Here is a 19,908-nt window from a genome sequence, read left to right as displayed (position 1 = left end):
TTTATGACAAATTATAAAAAATTGATATTGTTCAATTTTTTGATATATAAAAGTCCTCGAAGTACATTATATAAATCTAAAGATATATTCTTAAAGTGTATGTAGCAAGGAGGAAAAGCCGACGGTCAATTGAAAATTTTGACCTTTCATATTGAAGATATGGATTTTTTCCCAAAAAGACCTAATTTTTTTTGGTGTTTTGGGAAAAAATCCATATCTTCAATACTGAAAAGGTCAAAATTTTCAATTGATCGTCGGCTTTTCATCCCACCTACATACACTTTAAGTATAAATCATCAGATTTATAAAGTTTACTTCAAGTACTGTTAAATATCAAAAATATCAATTTTTGGCTCTGAGCGAAGCTAAAAGGGCCTAACTGATCGCAAGAATTAGAGAGCCAATTCGGGCGTTGGTTTTTATGCTAAGGATGTTTGTCTGTTTGATATTTGGTCTTGAAATTTGTTTCTAAATTTTGCTTATTTATTATTTAATCGATTGCACTCCAGGTAGATTTCAAATACTGTCGATAAAATGTGATTTTTTGGTAAAAAAGCCACGATGAACGAGTTGTTTTGTGGTACCCCGTGTGTGCTAGAGATTATTTTGGTCTGTATAATTTAAGTTGCGTAAAAGTGACGGAAACCAACGGAGGGCAATTTCTTAAGATTCAGTTCAGATTCAGAAGTTATTTATTATTTCATAACTTTTTTAAACTATTTCTTTACAATTTAAATAAAGAAATAGTTGAGGAATGTCAACAAATGGTCAAGAACATGTCTGAATCTTGAATAAATCTGAACTAATGAATCGGGTAAATGAATTTCCTAGTGGACTATTTTTCCTTGCGCAAGTGCACATATTTTTTGTGCAAAACACGGACCGAAAGTCATGAAAAATGTTCGTATTTCATCACACTCATTGTAGTTTTGTTAGAATATAGTTTTAAAAAGTCAATTTAATCATATTGTGGACATGATTCTGAGGGGAAATTATAATATATTTTCAATGAGATTTTACTTTACCCCACTTCGCAATATTGAACAATTTCCGTATTTTTCCATAGCAAAAACAGTCTAAATAAATGATGTTCCACTTTGCACAACAATTTTATAATTCAGAATATAAAAGAATAATATGTATTTTCTTTACAAACAACATGGTTTTTAGGCCAGGACTTCTTAAGAAATTCAAGACCAAGGTTTATTTGATCGATGTTACGTCGATGGTCCCCGATCTCGCCATGATTTTGGACTGCAGTCTGCAGCTTGCTTGTTTTATGTTTACAATCAGGAGGTCATGACCTATGGCGTATTGATCGATTCTGATCTGTTCTGATTGGATGGTCTCAAGGTCGTCACAGTTATGAATGAATAATTCACAAGGTCATTAGGGGGGTGGCAGTAATAGAAAAGGTCAAAATAATGTTGGATAATGAACATAATAATGTACATAATAATAATAATAATTGAAATCAAATGTGACTGAAATTAGTGGTTTCAGAAATCATTGATTGCAAGTTGCAAAGTTTCATCTTTTACTATAGGCTCAAAAATAGGCTGGATACAGTCGACATTGAGTCAAATTTTTGGAAGGTCATTTCGGGGTCATCTGAGGTCAAATTAGTAAAAACTGTCATATGGGCATGAAACTTGGTAGGTTCAGTCGGCGCAAAATATGGTAATTAAGTACCTAATTTGCATAATTTATGCGTAATAAGCAAAATACCTTGTGAACATATTATCTGGAGATCCGTATGGGGTACAGTGACGTAACTTGGTGGGGAGTAGCGTGGCCAGATGTTCTCGACCTGATTAGATTATCAGCGCAAAATATGCTAATTAAGTTCCTAATTTGCATAATTTATGCGTATTTGATGCGTATCAAGCAAAAAAACCCTTGTGAACAGCTTATCTGGAGATCCGTATGGGGTACAGTGACGTAACTTGGTGGGGAGTAGCGTGGCCAGATGTTCTCGACCTGATTAGATTTTCAGCGCAAAATATGCTAATTAAGTACCTAATTTGCATAATTTTAAATGCGTATTTGATGCATATCAAGCAGAAAACCCTTGTGAACACCTTATCTGGAGATCCGTATGGGGTACAGTGACGTAACTTGGTGAGGAGTAGCGGGCCAGAGGTTCTTGACCTGATTAGATTTTGAGCGTAAAATATGGTAATTAAGTACCTAATTTGCATAATATATGCGTAATAAGCAAAATACCTTGTGAACAGATTATCTGGAGATCCGTATGGGATACAGTGACGTAACTTGGTGGGGAGTTGCGTGGCCAGAGGTTCTCGACCTGATTAGATTTTCAGCGCAACATTCTTTATCCAATTTCGTGAGGTCAAAGGTCACATAAAAGGTCAAAGGTCAACTGAGGTCACCAAATCTTTTAATAATTAATTTTCAACTGTGCATCACATATCCAAATTACAGCTTGATCGGTCATGTAATTAAGGAAATATGACGACTTTAAGATAGTCGCTTTCCATGTAAAGTATAGCAAAGTAGCACTTTCAATGAGTGATAACCCGTAAAGGAAGCATCTTTTTTGTTTTGATTTATTACTTTGATGAAATAGTTCTTTGGTATTGCCAAATTTGATTGCAAATTTGTAAGGTGGGCCCCTGAACCCCGGCTATTTAAAGCCAAATTTTTGGAAGGTCATTTTGGGGTCACTAGGGGTCATCTGGGGTCAAATTAGTAAAAACTGTCGGATGGGCATGAAACTTGGTGGGTACAGTCAACATTTAAAGCCAAATTTTTGGAAGGTCATTTTGAGGTTACCAGGGGTCATCTGAGGTCAAATTAGTAAAAACTGTCGGATGGGCATGAAACTTGGTGGGTATAGTCAACATTTAAAGCCAAATTTTTGGAAGGTCATTTCGGGGTCACCAGGGGTCATATGAGGTCAAATTAGTAAAAACTGTCGTATATGCGTGAAACTTGGTGGGTACAGTCAACATTTAAAACCAAATATTTGCAAGGTCATTTCGAGTCACCAGGGGTCATCTGAGGTCAAATTAGTAAAACTGTCGTATGGGCATGAAACTTGGTGGGTACAGTCAACATTTAAAGCCAAATTTTTGGAAGGTCATTTTTGAGGCCACCAGGGGTCATCTGAGGTCAAATTAGTAAAAACTGTCATATGGGCATGAAACTTAGCACGGGGGTACAGTCAACATTTAGAGCCAAATTTTTAGAAGGTCATTTCAGGGCCACCAGGGTCATCTGAGGTCATATTAGTAAAAACTGTTGCATGGGCATGAAACTTGGTGGGTACAGTTACCATCAGCCAGATAATCGTGCCCAGCCGATAACCGCCAAATTCATTTACCTCTCTACCAAAAGTTATCGCAAAAGCAGGCGGTCACAAAAGCAAACAAGACTTGTGGTTCAAGAACCGCCTTGTTACCCTCTGAAATGACCTTTCCTGTGGTGCTAAATGTGCAAAAACCATCTGGACCCCACCGGTGACCCTTAAGGGGACCTAGTACAAGGAACTTATACGATTTCCTCATTCACAAACTGATACTATCTGTCCATCGTATAAGCCTCTTACCGTACGATAATGTGGTGAAGGAATATTACACAGTCAAGAATAGGCTCCATCATCTTTTGGTTCTGATCCCAGTCTCCCAAAACATCAAAACATCAAAATCATTGTACATTTACTTACTTAAGACTGTCCTTTTATCATATAGCGCAGACAAAGTAGGGCCAAGCTAAATGGAAATGGTCAAATTTTGGCAAAATATCTCTCTGTGTAATCCTATGTAAGTCCCATATCACATCGTTATCGGCGATCGAGGTTTTTTTTTTTTTTCTGAAGTTTGGTTGGTACCCACCAGCGTCATGCATATGACGTGACACAGCGAAAATAAGTGACCGGGAATCAGAGATCGTTAAAACGTCAACAAATTTCAAAACACAGAAAGCAGTAAACTTATTGGCGAGCGGTCCGAATTTTGAGCCATAAGTTTACGTGGTGAACTAAAGGGGACCCCCGGCCGTGCTGGGCAAGAGTTCCGCTCGCTATGCTTAGCAAGTTCAGGATTTTTTTGGTCAGCTTGTGACATCTCTGACTGTTGTATTTAGTCTGAAACTTGGTGGGTAGTCACCAATTAGAGCCAAATCCTTATTCAGACTAACACTATTCTTGACATATAGGCCTATTTTGATACATTTTCATTAGTTTAGACCCATTTGGACCCTTTTCCATCCAATTCCACCGTTTGATCCATGTGGCTAAATAGTAATTCCCAAAATTGATTGATGTATCATTGTATGCTCTGCACATGAGATAGCTACCAACCGACCAGATGTACCCATTGAATGTAATATATCACATATACTCAAATGATTTCACCTGTTGCACATTCGACTTTCACTGTCACCATAAAGCACAGAGCCACAGCGCCATTGGTGCTCTTGTTAATGATTTACCATAAAATGTGTATTAAATTGCGAATTTCAAAAAATCAAAATTATTTGATATCAGAATGACATTCTTCGTATTCAGAATACAATTCGATATGTCTGATGTGCTCTAATGTCCCACAATAAATACTGTCCAAACGTTCATACCCCAGCCCTTAAGGCCCAAGACAAAATCTCAGCTAATTCCTTTCTATTGTTTCATTTGTGTTGGTTCTAGTTGGGGTTTTGTCATAGCTAAAAAGGTTTTAGCTGACATTAACAAAAGGAGTTGTATGTTGTGTCTAACACAAGGTACTCTTTGCTGTAACAGCAATGTCACATATTTCGTTCATTTGACAAAGGCCTCATTTTGTCATGTCCTTGTTTTAGTTGTTAATCTCACCTTGAAATGTTTGGATGAAATATTTCTTGAATTCATTAGTAAAAGTTTTATTTTCATGTATCACTTAAATTGGACATGACCTTAAAAAAAAAACAATTTTGTATACTTGTAAATTAGTTTGTGGCTGTAAAAATAAAGTGTTACGTTATCCGTTGTCTTAAGATTAGATGCACATATGACTGTCTGGAATGCTATAACATATTAGATGTTTTATGTCTCGTACAAGGTGTTGTGGGCTTACTGCGCCGACTTCACCTAAAATGATAATTACTTAATTGACCTTTGACATGGGTTATGAGCCATTGTATACTCAATCTAGTCTGAAGAAAATGCTTCCAAGGTACTGGGTACAAATGACCATAATATGGGTCTCATTTGGAATAAAAATAATCTTTTTTTTTGCTCATTTTTTCAAATTACAAAAACAAAAAAAAACAAAAAAAGAAAGAAAAAAACTCCAAAAGCCAATTTTACCTAACTGGAGCCCAAATTTAAATTTGTAAACATTTTGCGAAGCAGAGTTAAATTTGGGTTCATCATCAGAGGTATGTAGAGGTACCTTAATCAAACTTGACTACCCCTGGGGTTACACTGGAAATACATCATTGCTATGTCGATTTTGGTGTTGGTGTATTTACAGAATGTAGTAGGTCAGCAAATGTGCTTTGGGGATAGAAGATCATGGGATATTTTCTGTACTGCAATTACTTCATACCTCAGCTGGATTGAGTAGAGCCACAAGTCAACTTCATCCCATATCTTCATGAATCACGCAAAAGGTTTGTTCAGTGCTTTTGTACAAAAATGCCGCTATTTGTAGTGACAGTGAAGACCTTTGAAAATTACACTCTTCCATTTCGTATGTTTTTTCCAAATCATGAAAACGATTTATATTTTTGTTTCATTTTGTCAACAACAATCATGATATTTGTACAGTACTTTGAAGTCCATATTATGTTATAATTCCTGAGGTCCTTTTCACAAAGCTTGTACAATGCATTGAAAGTCACAAATTGGTTGCTATGAATCCGAAAGACCATTTAAGAAGTTTATAATTGATATTCATTGTTATATGGATTTATAGGTCACAGTCAGCAAACAGTCAAACTTCAGTGACTTGGAATATGATGGATTGAAAGCTTTGTCAATTTGACCACTGGGCACACTTTCACAGAAAAGCCTGCATCTCCTTCAGAGTGCTTCAAACCATCACAGTATTCTAAATGCATGGTAACGGTCAACTTTATCAGGCAAGTGGCGACCTATTTTGAGGTATATCATAACATAGCCTGAGGTACTCGCGCCTCCTTCACCACGATTTCCACAGACTTCTCTGCACGGAGAGGAACAAGTAGTGCCATGATGTTTCGGGCTAATCATAATGATGGTGCAGGTGTTTAGTGAATTTGTGTCTTATGTTGTTATCAATGTCTTTGCAATCATTTGAAAAACTAAAAAAAAGACTAGTTCTATTTTCTTTATTTGTATTATCAAATCAAAAGATGTTGTTTCTATTCTACCATTTTTAAAACCAAAATTCTGTTGTATACTTTTTATTCAAAATGCATGATTTTATATATGGCTACAAATGTAATCAGAAAACTATGGCTGTTTGTATTAACGAAGCCAAATTATTGTGACGTAAACTTATAATTGTTGCTCCATTGTGTCAAGAATCCAATACTATATGAGAAGTTGAATAATAAAATAATGTCTTCATTCAACCACCGTACTTATATTGTTCATGTTGATTTCTTGGGCTTGAAATTATAATCAAAAGACTTTAATATAAATACTTATTATATTCCAATGTTTTGTTTGATTTCTTTGCTCTTCTGCCATATTATGGGCTTGGTAGTAAAACAAATTAATGATAAAAGGAAATATGGTACATTTGCTACAACAGGAAAAGAGACAAAATACTGTAGTATAAATTTGAAATGCTATAAACGTGGGTCAGCATTGTTTCAGATTCTAAGACATGTCTCTACCTAGTGAAAATATCTTACCCTTCCCAGAATCCTTTGCAACATGATACATCACCTCATGTCATCAAATAACACTCCCATTACTTTGTACAGGTTCCTTTTTTCATTTGGAGAATAGAGTGGCTGAACATGAGTTGCTAGTCAAGAAATAAACATATTATTTTGCAAGATCTGGATGTGCTCTGTAAAAAGGTTCGTCACTATCGACCCTTAGTGCACTAGATAGCAAATCAGTACAGAAAGCTGAAATTGGGAGAAATACATTATGGGAAGTGTCAAGTGTATGCCCAGTCCCTGGGGCCCAGTCCTTACTAGGTCCCTACCAAACCCCTCCCCCTGAGCATCAGTTAAGGTTGATGATTTTAAGTTTTTAAACTGTAACTAATCTACCAATTACAGACCTGAAACTTTTCAGCTTTTTAGCAGATTTCAGCTCTGTTGCTCAAATTTACACGTTTAAAAAAAAATTCAGCCCAATTTTTTCAGCTCTGTTGCTCAAATTTACGTGTTTTTTTATAATTTTCAGCCCAATTTTGAGCACTTTCAGCTTTTATCACTAAAGGTCAGTTTTAGGTCTGCAATTTATACTGATTATATTAAATATCTTCGTATATATGCAAGGTAATTATCATAATTATATTTATCTTAAGTAATTATCTGAATCGTACAAATATCTGTGATCGGCAAAATATCTCAGAAAGTTGAACTTGTCTCAATGTCAAAAGGCGCAGCTATCGGTATGTGTAGATTGCGATCTTCCAGTTCAGTATCATCACTGTGCTTCTTATTTCTACACAAATAATATAGCAACAAAGACAAAGATAAATGTAAAATGTTAACATTTTCAGTCTTCTTATTTTGTTCCATTCAATTTGTCCCATTTAGTCCTAAGTGATGTCTTTGAAAGGGGAAACTTTAAAAAAGGTCTACCTTTAGATTTCGATCCAGTTTATTTTTCTTGAATCCTGCTTAATACAACGAGCCCTCTGTATCAAAACATCATTAATATTTCACTTTAGCACTAAAAAATGTGCTGATGAGAAAAAATTCTCATCAGCACAAGTTAAGTACTTTATAGTCTATAATAGGATAATTTATAAGTAATATACAACATTAAGGTGGTATTGCACCCCTTGATAAATTTGTGACTATTTTTGCATTTTTCTCAAAAAATAATAACACTGGCAACAAAAATTATGTATAGTACAGGGGCAAGAAACAGAAATAAAATTACTGAAAAGGAAACACACAATACAGTCTAGGGATGGAGTATAATAAAGACGCTATTTCTGTATCTCCGCAGGAGTTAGACGCAAGTTACATGAAAATGAAAGTTTGATTGAAAAAAAACAGATACAAGTGGTACCAACATGTTCTAATATCCCCATTAAATAAAAATATTCTGGTGATTTTATGCTCTTTTTAACTCATTATTTGAAGCAGTTTGCAATAAATTTCATGATCCGGATAGAATACCTTAAAAAACTTAAGTAAAAGTTGCAGGGCATGAAACACAGTGTTGTGGCACTCGGTGTGTAAACCATATCAATTTGTAAGTAAAAGTTGCAATATACATTCATTAATATATTGGATTTGATGACAATTTGGTATCTTACCGACGGAACATCTTGCAAATGTAGACAAGACTCACTATGAGACAGAAGCTTAACAATCCGGCCAATCCAACTGCTGTTATGAATATCCACGTCATCTGGTCGTATGTGAGCCCAATCAGGCTAGACGTCTGACTATCTAAGCTCCCTTCTTGAAGGACATCTGCTAATGAACATATGAGTTTACAAAGTAAAAAAGTGTTTACATATGATATACAAACAAACAAACAAACAAACAAAAACCACACCCCACACACACCTCTTGTAAATGCTGGCAGATGGGGTGTGTGTGTGTGTAGGCTTATTCCAACTGGGGTTATTGACATACCCACATTCAAACTGGGGTGATGTTTTTTTTACAAAAATCTGACAGCAACTGCCATACTAGATACTGTAGAGGTTCATCAAATTAGAAAATGGCATGTGGTATACCCCACTCTATGGCTCAAAAACGTCATTTTTGAGGTTATCTCCAACTGTGGAGCTCCACGGTTGTTAGCAGACTCCATAGTTGGTATGTGGCAAAACACACACAACTCCACAGTTTGAATGCGGTTACAAACGCACCCCATCCCCCACACACCCCAACACTTTCACATTCGTTAAAATATGTCAGCGTTTACGTTCGGTAAAAAATGTCATCGAGTTGAAGGTCAATAGGCCTACCGCCCATTTCTCAGAGCTTCTTCCTTGACCACAATTCGTCATGATCGCTGCATAGGGACGAATCCAGATCATATTATAAGTCCGTCCCTCTGTATTATGGTGGCTACTGAGGGCGACATTGATATTTTTGCTGTGCGAAGCCGTTTGTTTATAAAGAATAAAACAAAAATAGCTACCCATTTGGATTTGTTTTCTATAGGCCTATTTCAAAAAGTATTTCTTCAATTGAAAAAATTGGCATGCATCATCAGTTGACTCGTAGCATCAAAGACACCGATTTCATACCTAGTTGTACTACAACTTGTAGTTGACTTAATTATTGAATGAGCACATATTACTTGAAAGAGTTCACTACTTCAAAACTTGCAAAAAGCTATAATGCACGTTTTCCTGATACCGGGTGCCCGAATGCAATTTCCTAATTCTGGTCAGACAGGCGGGGCATGATATCAAATTTTGCTTGACCATCCTCCTGTAAAAGGATACTCATTTTGCGATTTTTGAAATCAGCAATCTCTCCATTCATGTGTGATTACTCATGTATCAGAACACTGGTGGGATTAGAAGCACTGGGTATGAATAGGCTATGAACCTGTAGATGATGCATATCAAAAATATTTTCAATCAAATAAATGCTTTTTGCATTATTTGACCGTAAGAATGCTTACCCATGTCAATAGTGATGTGGAATTTACATGTAGCCATATTGTTTGATGGATCCACAAACACGTACGTTACTGAAGTATTTCCTATTGTAAAGAATGCCCCAGACGAATGCTTCTTTACCAGCAGAGTAGTATTCCCAGATGCGTCGGTAACAAGAGGTTCTTTCCAGGTGACAATAGATCCAAATAATCCTGCCTCAATTGTTTTGAAGATATCAGATGGACATTCGAGAATTTCGGGTGCTTTTGTATCAACTGTAAAACAGAAAAATAAGAATAAATCTCAGATTTCTCTCTTCATCTGTGTGGGTGTCTGTCTGTAGGTGTGGGTGGGTGTCTGTCTTCTATGTGTATATCTGTCTCTCTCCTTCCATCTTACTACATTCTGACAAAGATAAGGGCTCCAAATCAAGTCTGGCACCACGATACCTAACGACATTAGTGCTTTGCTATACTCATGTCACCGCATTTGGAACTCAATATAGAATTAATAAAAATAAATAAACCTTGTCATTTTGAACAAAATATTGATATTAATATACCACTTATCAACGTGATGCTAAAATTGCAGAAACCAAGGTCCACAGAACCATCCGTAAACAAATAGCTGACATCTGTCCTGCCCACTGTGAAGTAGTCACCAGAGCGATGACTTTGAAATGCCAAAGACACACTGCTGTCAAAAGCTTCAGCTTCTGACCAATACACCCTTGTCAATGAATCCCCAAGTTCAATTGTTTCACGCATGTCACTCGGACAGACACCTATATCAGGTGGAAGGGAATCCACTGCAAATAAACGATAAGGTATATAATCATCAACATAAAGGACAATTTCAGAAAGTTGATTTCGTAATTATTGAAAGGCTTTATAATTCGCACCAGCAATTCGACAACAACAGCCGCTTGATATCAGTGACAATGAAGCGTGTCCTGCTTAATCGCGAATAGTTCATCATAGGCAAATATCTGCATCTTTCGCTCACCCATGTTACCTATATCTTTCTTGTGTCTGTAAGCTAAATGAACTAAGGAGCTCATAAATTGCTAGCCACACTAGGTCTGCCAAACATTGCTCCCCCCTCGGCCTGCCAAAATATCTTTGCCACCACATTGCATACCAAATTTTGGGTTTCCAATTTGCAAACTTAGAATGGTCTAGACATATAATGCGAGTGTAGGGGGCAGGACATTAAGCATATTTGAACGTTTCTGTAGTACCTTTTCAAGGTTTTTTTTAGAGCACTGGACGGTGTTATTGAAAAAGTACCCACTTAATGTATGCGAAAAATCGCTTTCCCCCTGCCGGGTCCCCCTGCAACTTGACAAAATTGTTTTCCCTCTCTTTTGGCTTGCATGCATGCAAACATTCTTGCACCATTGCACAACTCATATTGTTATATCGAAACTTAAACATGAACTTACCAACTCCAATGGAAATATGAAAATTACATGTTGCCATGTTGTTTGATGGATCCACAAACAAGTAAGTTACGCACGTCTTTCCTATTGTGAAGAATGTCCCAGATGAATGCGTCTTTACCAGCAGAGTGGTATTCCCAGATGCATCGGTAACAAGAGGTTCCTTCCAAGTGACAATGAATCCAAATAATCTTGCCTCAATTGTTTTGAAGATATCAGATGGACATTCGAGAATTTCAGGTGCCTTCGTATCCACTGTTCACGGAATAGATAAATTCAATGTTTATTCAGTCAATGTTAAGGGCTCGGTCACCTACCTTTGCACAGTATTTTTTGTGGGCGGGACATGAGAGCACATCAGACACACCACATTGCATTCTGAATACGAGGAATATCCTTCTGATATCAATTTTTTTTAAATTCGGGATATGATATAAATTTTAAGGCAAATTATTAAAAATTGACATTTGTGACATTTAACGTCCTTGAAGTAAACTAGGTGGACTTTATACATTTCCAAAAGGACCTGAAGAGTTAATTTGGGAAATTTCATGTATAACTTCAATACGAAAGGTCAACGTTTTCATTATGATGGTCGGCTTTTAATCCCAGCTACGAACACTTTAAGTACAACGCATTAGATTTATTAAGTTTATTTCGAGGACCGTTCAATCAAAAAGAATGGATAATGATTGTATTTACTTCGAAATGTGATTTGTCAGAAAGAATAAATTTTTTGATACAGTCAGTTCTTGTAGTAAGTCCTCGATATTTACTATATTTCAATTGTGCGTACTCCTATATCCATGTCATAATATTCCTCCTCGACCTAGTGATTTATTACTAGTCATACCCATATCGATATAATTGGACTTGTGTTAGCACTCGACTAATATTACTAGAAGTCACAATCCACCAGATCCATTGCTGTTTCATCTATGCAGTACTGTTACGGCAATTCGTCTTACCAGCTATCAATGTGATGCTAAAATTACAAGATGCCATGTTCCCAGAGCCATCAGTAAACACATAGCTGACATCTGTCCTTCCCTCTTTGAAGTAGTCACCAGAGTAATGACTTTGAAATACCAAGGACACATTCTTCGAATTGTCAAATGCTTCAGGTTCTGGCCAATATATCATTTTATATACATCTCCAAGTTCAATGGTTTCACTAATGTCACTTGAACAGATGCTTATCTCAGGTGGGATGGTATCCACTGTCAAAGATAAATATTAAGGTCAAAATTGTTACTGATGGGCTTTGGAAAATGCAGACCAGACGAGTTTGAAAATTCAGCAATTTTACAGTGCATAATGTATAGGGTACACAACTTATAAGTTCCCCCTAAATACTTTTTAAAATAAATCGAAAAATATTTGACAAACTACAAACATGTAAAAAGGTCTGGGTAGCTGTTGTTTTACACATATGGACCAAATTATAGCGTCACACGTCATTGCGTTCAGCCACAATGGTTCATTATGTCACAAAAGAGACCGTTTTAAACAGTGTTAAAAGTTGCATCTGAGTCCATAGCTCTCAAACAATACAGTATGTGTTTGTTAAAGAAAACCTGACTGCTATGGACTCAGGTGCCACTTTTAAAGCGTTCTCTTTTCTTACACAATTAACCATTGTGACTGAACGCAATGACGTGTGACGCTATAAATTGGTCCACATGTGTAAAACAAATTATACATATCTTTTTACATTTTTACATTTCGTAAAATATATTAGGGGGAACTTATAAGTTGTGGACCGTATATTAAACTACTTTTTCATACCAATGTCGATGTTAACTGTAAAGTTGCAGCGATCCTGGTTCCCAGATTCATCCTTAAAAATGTAGATTACATCCGTCGATCCGACCGGGAACATGTGTCCTGGTTCATGGGTTGCACTTGTTAATATTATACCAGAGTGATCCATTGCAAATGGAATTGACCATGACACACTTATTCCAGATGTACCAACTTCTGTAGTAGTGTGTATATCTTTGGGGCAGGTTATGATGTCAGGTGGAGTGGTGTCGACTGTAACACAAATAATCATAATAATCAACTTTAGCGTTTGTGAAACGCTAATTTGACGAGTTCGTGTACTTTGAAATCACTCCATTCTTCTTTCACTACTAGACGCCTATCTAAAGTATAGGAAACAATTTGTAAACAAAATAATTGCTCCTAGATGTCGTTTAGGACCTTCTGCGAACCATTTAGATTTAATTTTTCTACTTCGACCAAATTCGATCAATTTCGACCTGTTTTTGCCTATTTCGAAGAGTGTCGTAATTATTTAGCAATGATGTAACAACGGACCTAAAATAAATGAAAATATATATTCTTACCTATTTCAAAAGAAACAAAGAATTCGCAGGTATTTTCGTTGCCAGATGCATCCTCAAAGACATACTTCACAGGAGTTTCTGCAAATGGTGAGAATGTTGTCGGTATCCGAGATCGTGGAGACATCGTGACATTACCAGACAAATCCGAAGCTTGTGGTTCCGTCCATGACACAGTTGCTGAAGTAGCACCCAACTCTATGGTTTGGGTAATGTCATCCGGGCAAAGTTCCACTAAAGGCGCTATCGTGTCCACTAATTCAAAACGAAATCAGTTAAGAATTTTCGAACTTAATACCCATGCTACTCTGTGCACAAATCTAATGGGAACATTACCAAACCGATATTCAATACGACTGTAGGTAAACAGTAACCATTGATAACACGGCAAAGATCAGTTTTAATATGTTGAGCTTAAGATACATCTTAGTTTATGTATGAGGATTTATTTTATGTTGTATTTTAGACATTTAAAATATCCATAACCAAATCTAGCAAGGTTCATGTATTGAGCTTTATTGATGGAAATCAAAAATATATCGATTTCTTGACATTAGTCATGTTCATAATAAGAATGCGCCGTCAGCCATGAGTTTAATATCACAGTAACTATGCAACCGGTTCCTCAGTGAGAGTGGGCGAGCTTTCGTCAGATATATCTCTGACTTCAGGTGAATTGTAATGGTTGATCTAAAGTCTTGAGCCTTTTGAATTTCTTTAAGGATCTTTATTATTTATACAGCAAGAGTTTGGACCCCGGGGTTTGGACAGTTCAGTTGTAGAACAATTGCACTACCTTCTTCTAAAAGAACCCCGAAGGAACAAGATGCCTCATTTTCACTCCCATCGGCAAATCTATACACTACGGTCCATCGTCCTGCCGTAAACTTATCACCGGGAAAGCGACTTTGCGAGACAAGTGAAACATTTCCTGACAAATCGATAGCTGACGGTGGGCTCCAGTAAACAGGTATGCTGTGTGTTCCAAGCTCTATTTGCTTGAAAATGTCTGATGGGCAGGACACAACTTCCGGTGGAATGGTATCCACTGAAACGATGCAATAATAAAAATTCCCTTTAAAAGGGAAAGCCAGCCTCAATGTAGAAGAGGTCTTGTAATTAGTTTTGGTCAATGTGAAAGGAAAATTTAGGATCACGGCTTACTACATCCATGTTACATGACAGTCCACCAAACCATCAACGGTGAGAAGATGTACACTGAAACTGCAGAAAACATTAACTCCTAATCTCCTGTCAACTCTTTAATTCATTATTGTTAATTATTATTAATTCATTATTGTTCTCTAAATTGTTCTGTTCTGGTTTTATTTGTCTTTTCAGGTTTTTACCCACGATATTTCAATTTCCAATTTTTTAATACCATAACTCAATTTCTTCGCTTAGGAATGTCCGATTTTATTGGGGAAAACGGCGTTGTGGAGCAAAATAGCTCTTTATGTGAAAGCCTCCAAATTTATAAGCTGTCCAAAAGATGTCTGTTTTTGACATGATACGCCACATTTCTTAAAGACCCATTCAGTGATCCCAGCGCAAGAGTAAAAAAATAAAATCGTTTATAAATTGCTTAAAAGAGAAGGATAGGCCTAAGTCGTTCAAATTGTCATTTGGTATTTTTGAAATGCCAAATTTGGCAAAAATGAAGAAAACAGCAGTACTGAGGAAGTTCAAGCCCCGCCATTCAAATACTTGTAGCTAATTTTAGATACTGTCAGTATCTAAAAATACAGATTCGTGTAAAATGTCTTATTTTGTCTTAAATAGGCCTACACGGCTTTTGGCTGAACCATTCGCAGACTTAGCACATCTATGTAATAACAAAGGTACGGTACCAAAATTTTGATGATTTTTACGATCGTCCGGATGAGCAAATCACTGAATGGGCCTTTAACATGTTTAATATTAATAATAGATAAGCTGCCTTTAAAAATATTATTGACAAGTGTTGAGAGTAGGAATTACCTTGAAAAATGTCTCAAACACATGCCAGTTATATTCCGGTCTGAAACGATCAGACAATCTTTTAAACATTTATAATAACATCATAAACCCAAATCGTGAAAAAATCACCCCGGGTAGATTTTTGGCTATTTCTCCATTTACCATCCTGCCCAAAAGTGTCTGCTTTCGATATACCACGTCACAAATACTACACTGCACTGACTGCAGGTTTTAGTTAAAAGGGCATTTCGTGATCCACAGCATCATCCCCTAACTTTTCTCAAAAAAAGTTGAGATTTTTATATCACTGGAAACCTCTGGCTACATAATGTTTATGTACAAAATATTTCTTGCAGATTAATTCGTTTAGCAAAGTAATCGTGAAATTTGAATTTCGTTCTGGTATACCAGAACTAAATTGCAACACATTGTCTACACATAACCATATTTATCTATAAGTGCATGTCAAATGGGCACATTGTTCAATACTATAGCCTACATGCATAAATTATGCCCATATTATAGCTAGGCCCTAAAAACTTTATTTTGCATCGGATTTTTCCCGTTGAAAAGGCAAAACTGATGTTTATGATAGCAACTATTTCATCAATAGCATTTTGAGTCATTTTTATCCATAAAACGACACAGGATAGGATAGATAATTACTTTGACATCAATATGGTCCATATGATGAAGATTTTGATTCTTAGATCTGTTATCAACATGATATCACGCTGTTCAGTGGTCAAGGACCCCGGGTCAAAGACACTGAAATGACATACTTTTCTTCTGCTGACCATATGATGCTGTATATTAACTATTATTGTTACATTTTAGGCCTATACCTAAAACTTTTAAAGTCATATTAATTCAAACATAACTTTGGTAATACTCACTCGTTTTCATTCGTTGAAACGGCAAAACATACTTACTTTTCCTAACAAATCGAATTAAAATATTTAAAAAAAATTTAACCACAAAAAGTAAAAAAAAAAATCATTCCAATACCACTAAAATATAATCTCTTGAGTAAACTGACCCCAAACCTGAAACAGGTACCAGCCCCGAATGGGCTGGCGAAAATGAAAACAGAGGGTGAATTTGGTTACGAATTAAATGTCCTTTAAGGGGGTACCACACCCTTCGATAAATTTGTGACTATTTTTGCACTTTTCTCAAAAACTAATAACACACTGGTAACAAAAGTTATGTATATTATAGGGGCAAGGAATCCAATTACTACAGCGGAATTTCAGTGACTCAAGACAAGCGGTTCGTTATTTATGATAAGAAATGAGGTACCGCTAGGATGTACCTCATTTCCTATCATATAAACTGAACCGCTTGTCTTGAGTCACTGAAATTTCAGTATAGTAATTGGATTCCTTGCCCCAATAATATACATAACTTTTGTTACCAGTGTGTTATTAGTTTTTGAGAAAAAGTACAAAATAGTCACAATTTACCACAGGTGTAGTACCCCTTAATTGGATGACATTATTCCTTTGAAATATTGTAATGATGTATTGTTAAATCATTTGCTCGTAAGCTATATCCCGTTTCAAGGATCTCGAAAGTTCCCGCGCACAATGTTAAGTCGATAAAACCACCCCCTGTACTATTCAGATGAGGTTGCAGCTTGACCAGTCTAGTTCGCAACGAAAATACATTACTACCTAAAATTGACGGTAAGTGTCATCGATGAAATTATAGTTCGTTACCCTTCTAGGCGGTCCCTCTTCTGTGATTGTGATAGTTATCATTTTTCCAATCCAGGATAATAGGTCCGATGCACTAATGTTCGCGCATGATTAAGGGTTTACCTTCCCTGATCCAACAAAATCAAACAGCACAAAGCCACTGCGCATGCAAGCATTCCAGGTGATGCGATGACGCAATCACTCTAAGTCATAATGCACGATTTCGTTAACCGGTCCAGCGAAATACCCGTGCCTACCGGTCGCCGATCGAGGGCTTGGCACGCAGTGGATTTGGTCCGTGGTCTGGGGTTCGAATCCCAATATAAACAAACAACTTCTGTGTTCATAATTTCTTTTTATTCCTTGGTTATTTCCTTTTCGTTGGCCAAACACCACGGGGATGTTAGGGTTAATACTGACAAAAAATTGCAGCGAATGTTGCATTTCGTTACCACACTGTCACCAAATACCGTAAAATTCCGTCTACAAGCATATATATGCCTCTAAACGAGGTTTTTTTGACACAAGAGACAAGAGGCAGACACTCTCAACAAAAACGTTATTTGGAGTTTGAACAACTATATTACTGATAAAGGCGGCTGTACAAACATGTATATTTGTAAGACCAATCTATTGCAATGTTTTTGAGAAGGGTATTTACCTTTCATATCTTTCGTTAAAAACACCTCGTTTAAAGGCATATATGCTTCTAGACGGAATTCTACGGTATGCATTTTCCGGAATCTCTGTGAAAAGCGGTAAATTACACGCCCGGTAAAGCTCAATGATGATACGTAAAATGTCATTATGGAAGATAGTGCAAATAATATAATTTGCCAAATAAATCAACTTGACAATTTGTCAAGGGCTTGATAATTTGAGTACCGGTAGTGTAGGTTACATGAAACGCGCAAACATGATAGTCAATAGAAACTAATTTCCAGCACTTTGATCTACTTATATTCATTTGGGCATAAAGTTTCAAATTCACAAAGACCGTAACAGATTTTGAAAAACTGTTATGGAAAATAAAGCTCTTGTTTGTGAAAACAGGTTTTGGCACACTTAGTTATAAGGAGTATTGAGCTGAAATTTGGTCAAGTTTAAAAGTATCATTATAGTTTTTATGTGCTTTGGATACGATAATTAAAATGATCTTATCCCAAAGCGTGAATTCGAAGATACCCCATATCGTTTTATTAATTTATACTCATTATTTAAATCTATACGTGCACGCGACACGATATTTGGCTAATTATGCCGATTTATTGGGATTGTAATGACGAAGTACTTGGGATAAATTTGTGAAAAAATAAATAAAACGGAGATATTTGGTACTGTATTGACTGTGATGCAATGTCAAATAATAATTTAACCATATAAGATTGCAGCTCAACGTTACTCCACTCTCCCCGACGCGAACATAAATTTAAATATTACATTCTGCGGACCAATAAGAAAGCTTGCGGTGTTTGACAAATCTAATTCAAAATATTTATCAATTCTCCATTTTTCTATTAAGAAATCTTCATTTTGGCCTTCGGTCTTGCTAGACAACAATTTGTCAACAAGTGTTACGGTTGTTCTTTTACAACTTTCCTGCAACAAGTTAAAGCACCAACCTGTTTCCAAAGTGATGGAGAAGTTGCACGTAGCGACGTTATTGGATGTGTCAGCAAACGTGTAACCAACATCGGTAACGCCAATGGAGAATTCTGTTCCAGGCTGATGTGAACGTGTTCTTGATGGTGTTCCAGAGAGATCCGTAGCCGTAGGCTCAGTCCAGCTGACAGATTTCGTTGACGTTCCAAGTTCGATGGATGCCTGTATATTATTGGGACATCCACTGATTTGTGGTGGCGTTGTATCAACTTGTAATAAACAAAATAATCAATTTCTGCTTAAAACGTGCAATGTCAGAGAGAAAATCCGACGAGTATTTTAAATAAATAGACTTGTTTCGAACAATTCAAGCGCAGCAAAAAGCACAGTAGAGTAATCTGTCTCTCTTTCTTTTCTTGTCGGTTTTTTTCACTAAAGACCAAAAAATACCGTAGAATATAAATTTCATGTCAATGGAAGTATGGGAACTAATATTGCACTTGCATAATAAATTATTGCCCCTGTTAGAACAAACCTAATAAATCATCTTCTTTGAGCAACTAATAAAGTTGTTTCGAACAATTCAAGCGCAGTAAAAAAACACAGTAGAGTAATCTGCCTTTCTTTCTTTTCTTTTCGTTTTTTTCAAAAAAGACCAAAAATACCGTAGAATATAAACTTCATGTCAATTAGGATTGGAAGTATGGAAACTAATATCGCACTTGCATAATAAATTATTGCCCAAGTTAGAACAAACCTGTTTCCAAAGTGACTGTAAAGGTACACGTGGCAACGTTGTTTGCTGTGTCAGTAAAAGTGTAACGCACAGTCGTAACACCAGTAGTAAAACTGGCACCTGGCTCGTGTGAAAGTGTTCTTGATGGTGTACCAGAAAGATCCGTAGCAGTAGGCTCAATCCAGGTGACAGATTTCATTGACGTTCCCAACTCGGTGGTTGTATGTTTGTTACCAGGACATCCATTGATTACTGGAGGCGTCGTATCAACTTCAATGTTACAAATAAATATAACACCAAAATAATTAAACACAAACATGCCATTTAACATACAGGGTGACGTTTAAATTTGAATGCTTATAATGTCTGCGAGTCCATG

General features: G+C 36.4%; 1 protein-coding gene across 2 annotated transcripts; it reads right to left on the bottom strand.

Annotated features, from left to right (window-relative positions):
• Window positions 1-5,284: 5,284 nt before the first annotated feature.
• LOC140166171 (hyalin-like) lies at window positions 5,285-19,873 on the bottom strand. Of its 2 annotated transcripts, none has more exons than XM_072189567.1 (11): window positions 19,551-19,873; window positions 18,814-19,062; window positions 14,329-14,580; window positions 13,536-13,787; window positions 12,973-13,221; window positions 12,153-12,404; window positions 11,188-11,439; window positions 10,306-10,551; window positions 9,767-10,018; window positions 8,436-8,595; window positions 5,285-7,609 (listed from the first exon to the last, which is right to left on the bottom strand). In XM_072189567.1, exons 1-11 carry the CDS (start codon window positions 19,858-19,860, stop codon window positions 7,513-7,515), a joined length of 2,571 nt encoding a protein of 856 aa, XP_072045668.1. In that variant the 5' UTR covers window positions 19,861-19,873; the 3' UTR covers window positions 5,285-7,512. The 2 variants fall into 2 exon arrangements, with proteins under 2 accessions (XP_072045668.1, XP_072045667.1); XM_072189566.1 differs by having other exon boundaries at window positions 8,436-8,598; window positions 19,551-19,871.
• Window positions 19,874-19,908: the final 35 nt, after the last annotated feature.

This window comes from Amphiura filiformis, chromosome 12, assembly GCF_039555335.1.
Source record: "Amphiura filiformis chromosome 12, Afil_fr2py, whole genome shotgun sequence".
Lineage (NCBI taxonomy): Eukaryota > Metazoa > Echinodermata > Ophiuroidea > Amphilepidida > Amphiuridae > Amphiura > Amphiura filiformis.
The sequence above is the reverse complement of the archived record's forward strand: the minus strand, read 5'-3'. Positions and strand labels throughout refer to the sequence as shown.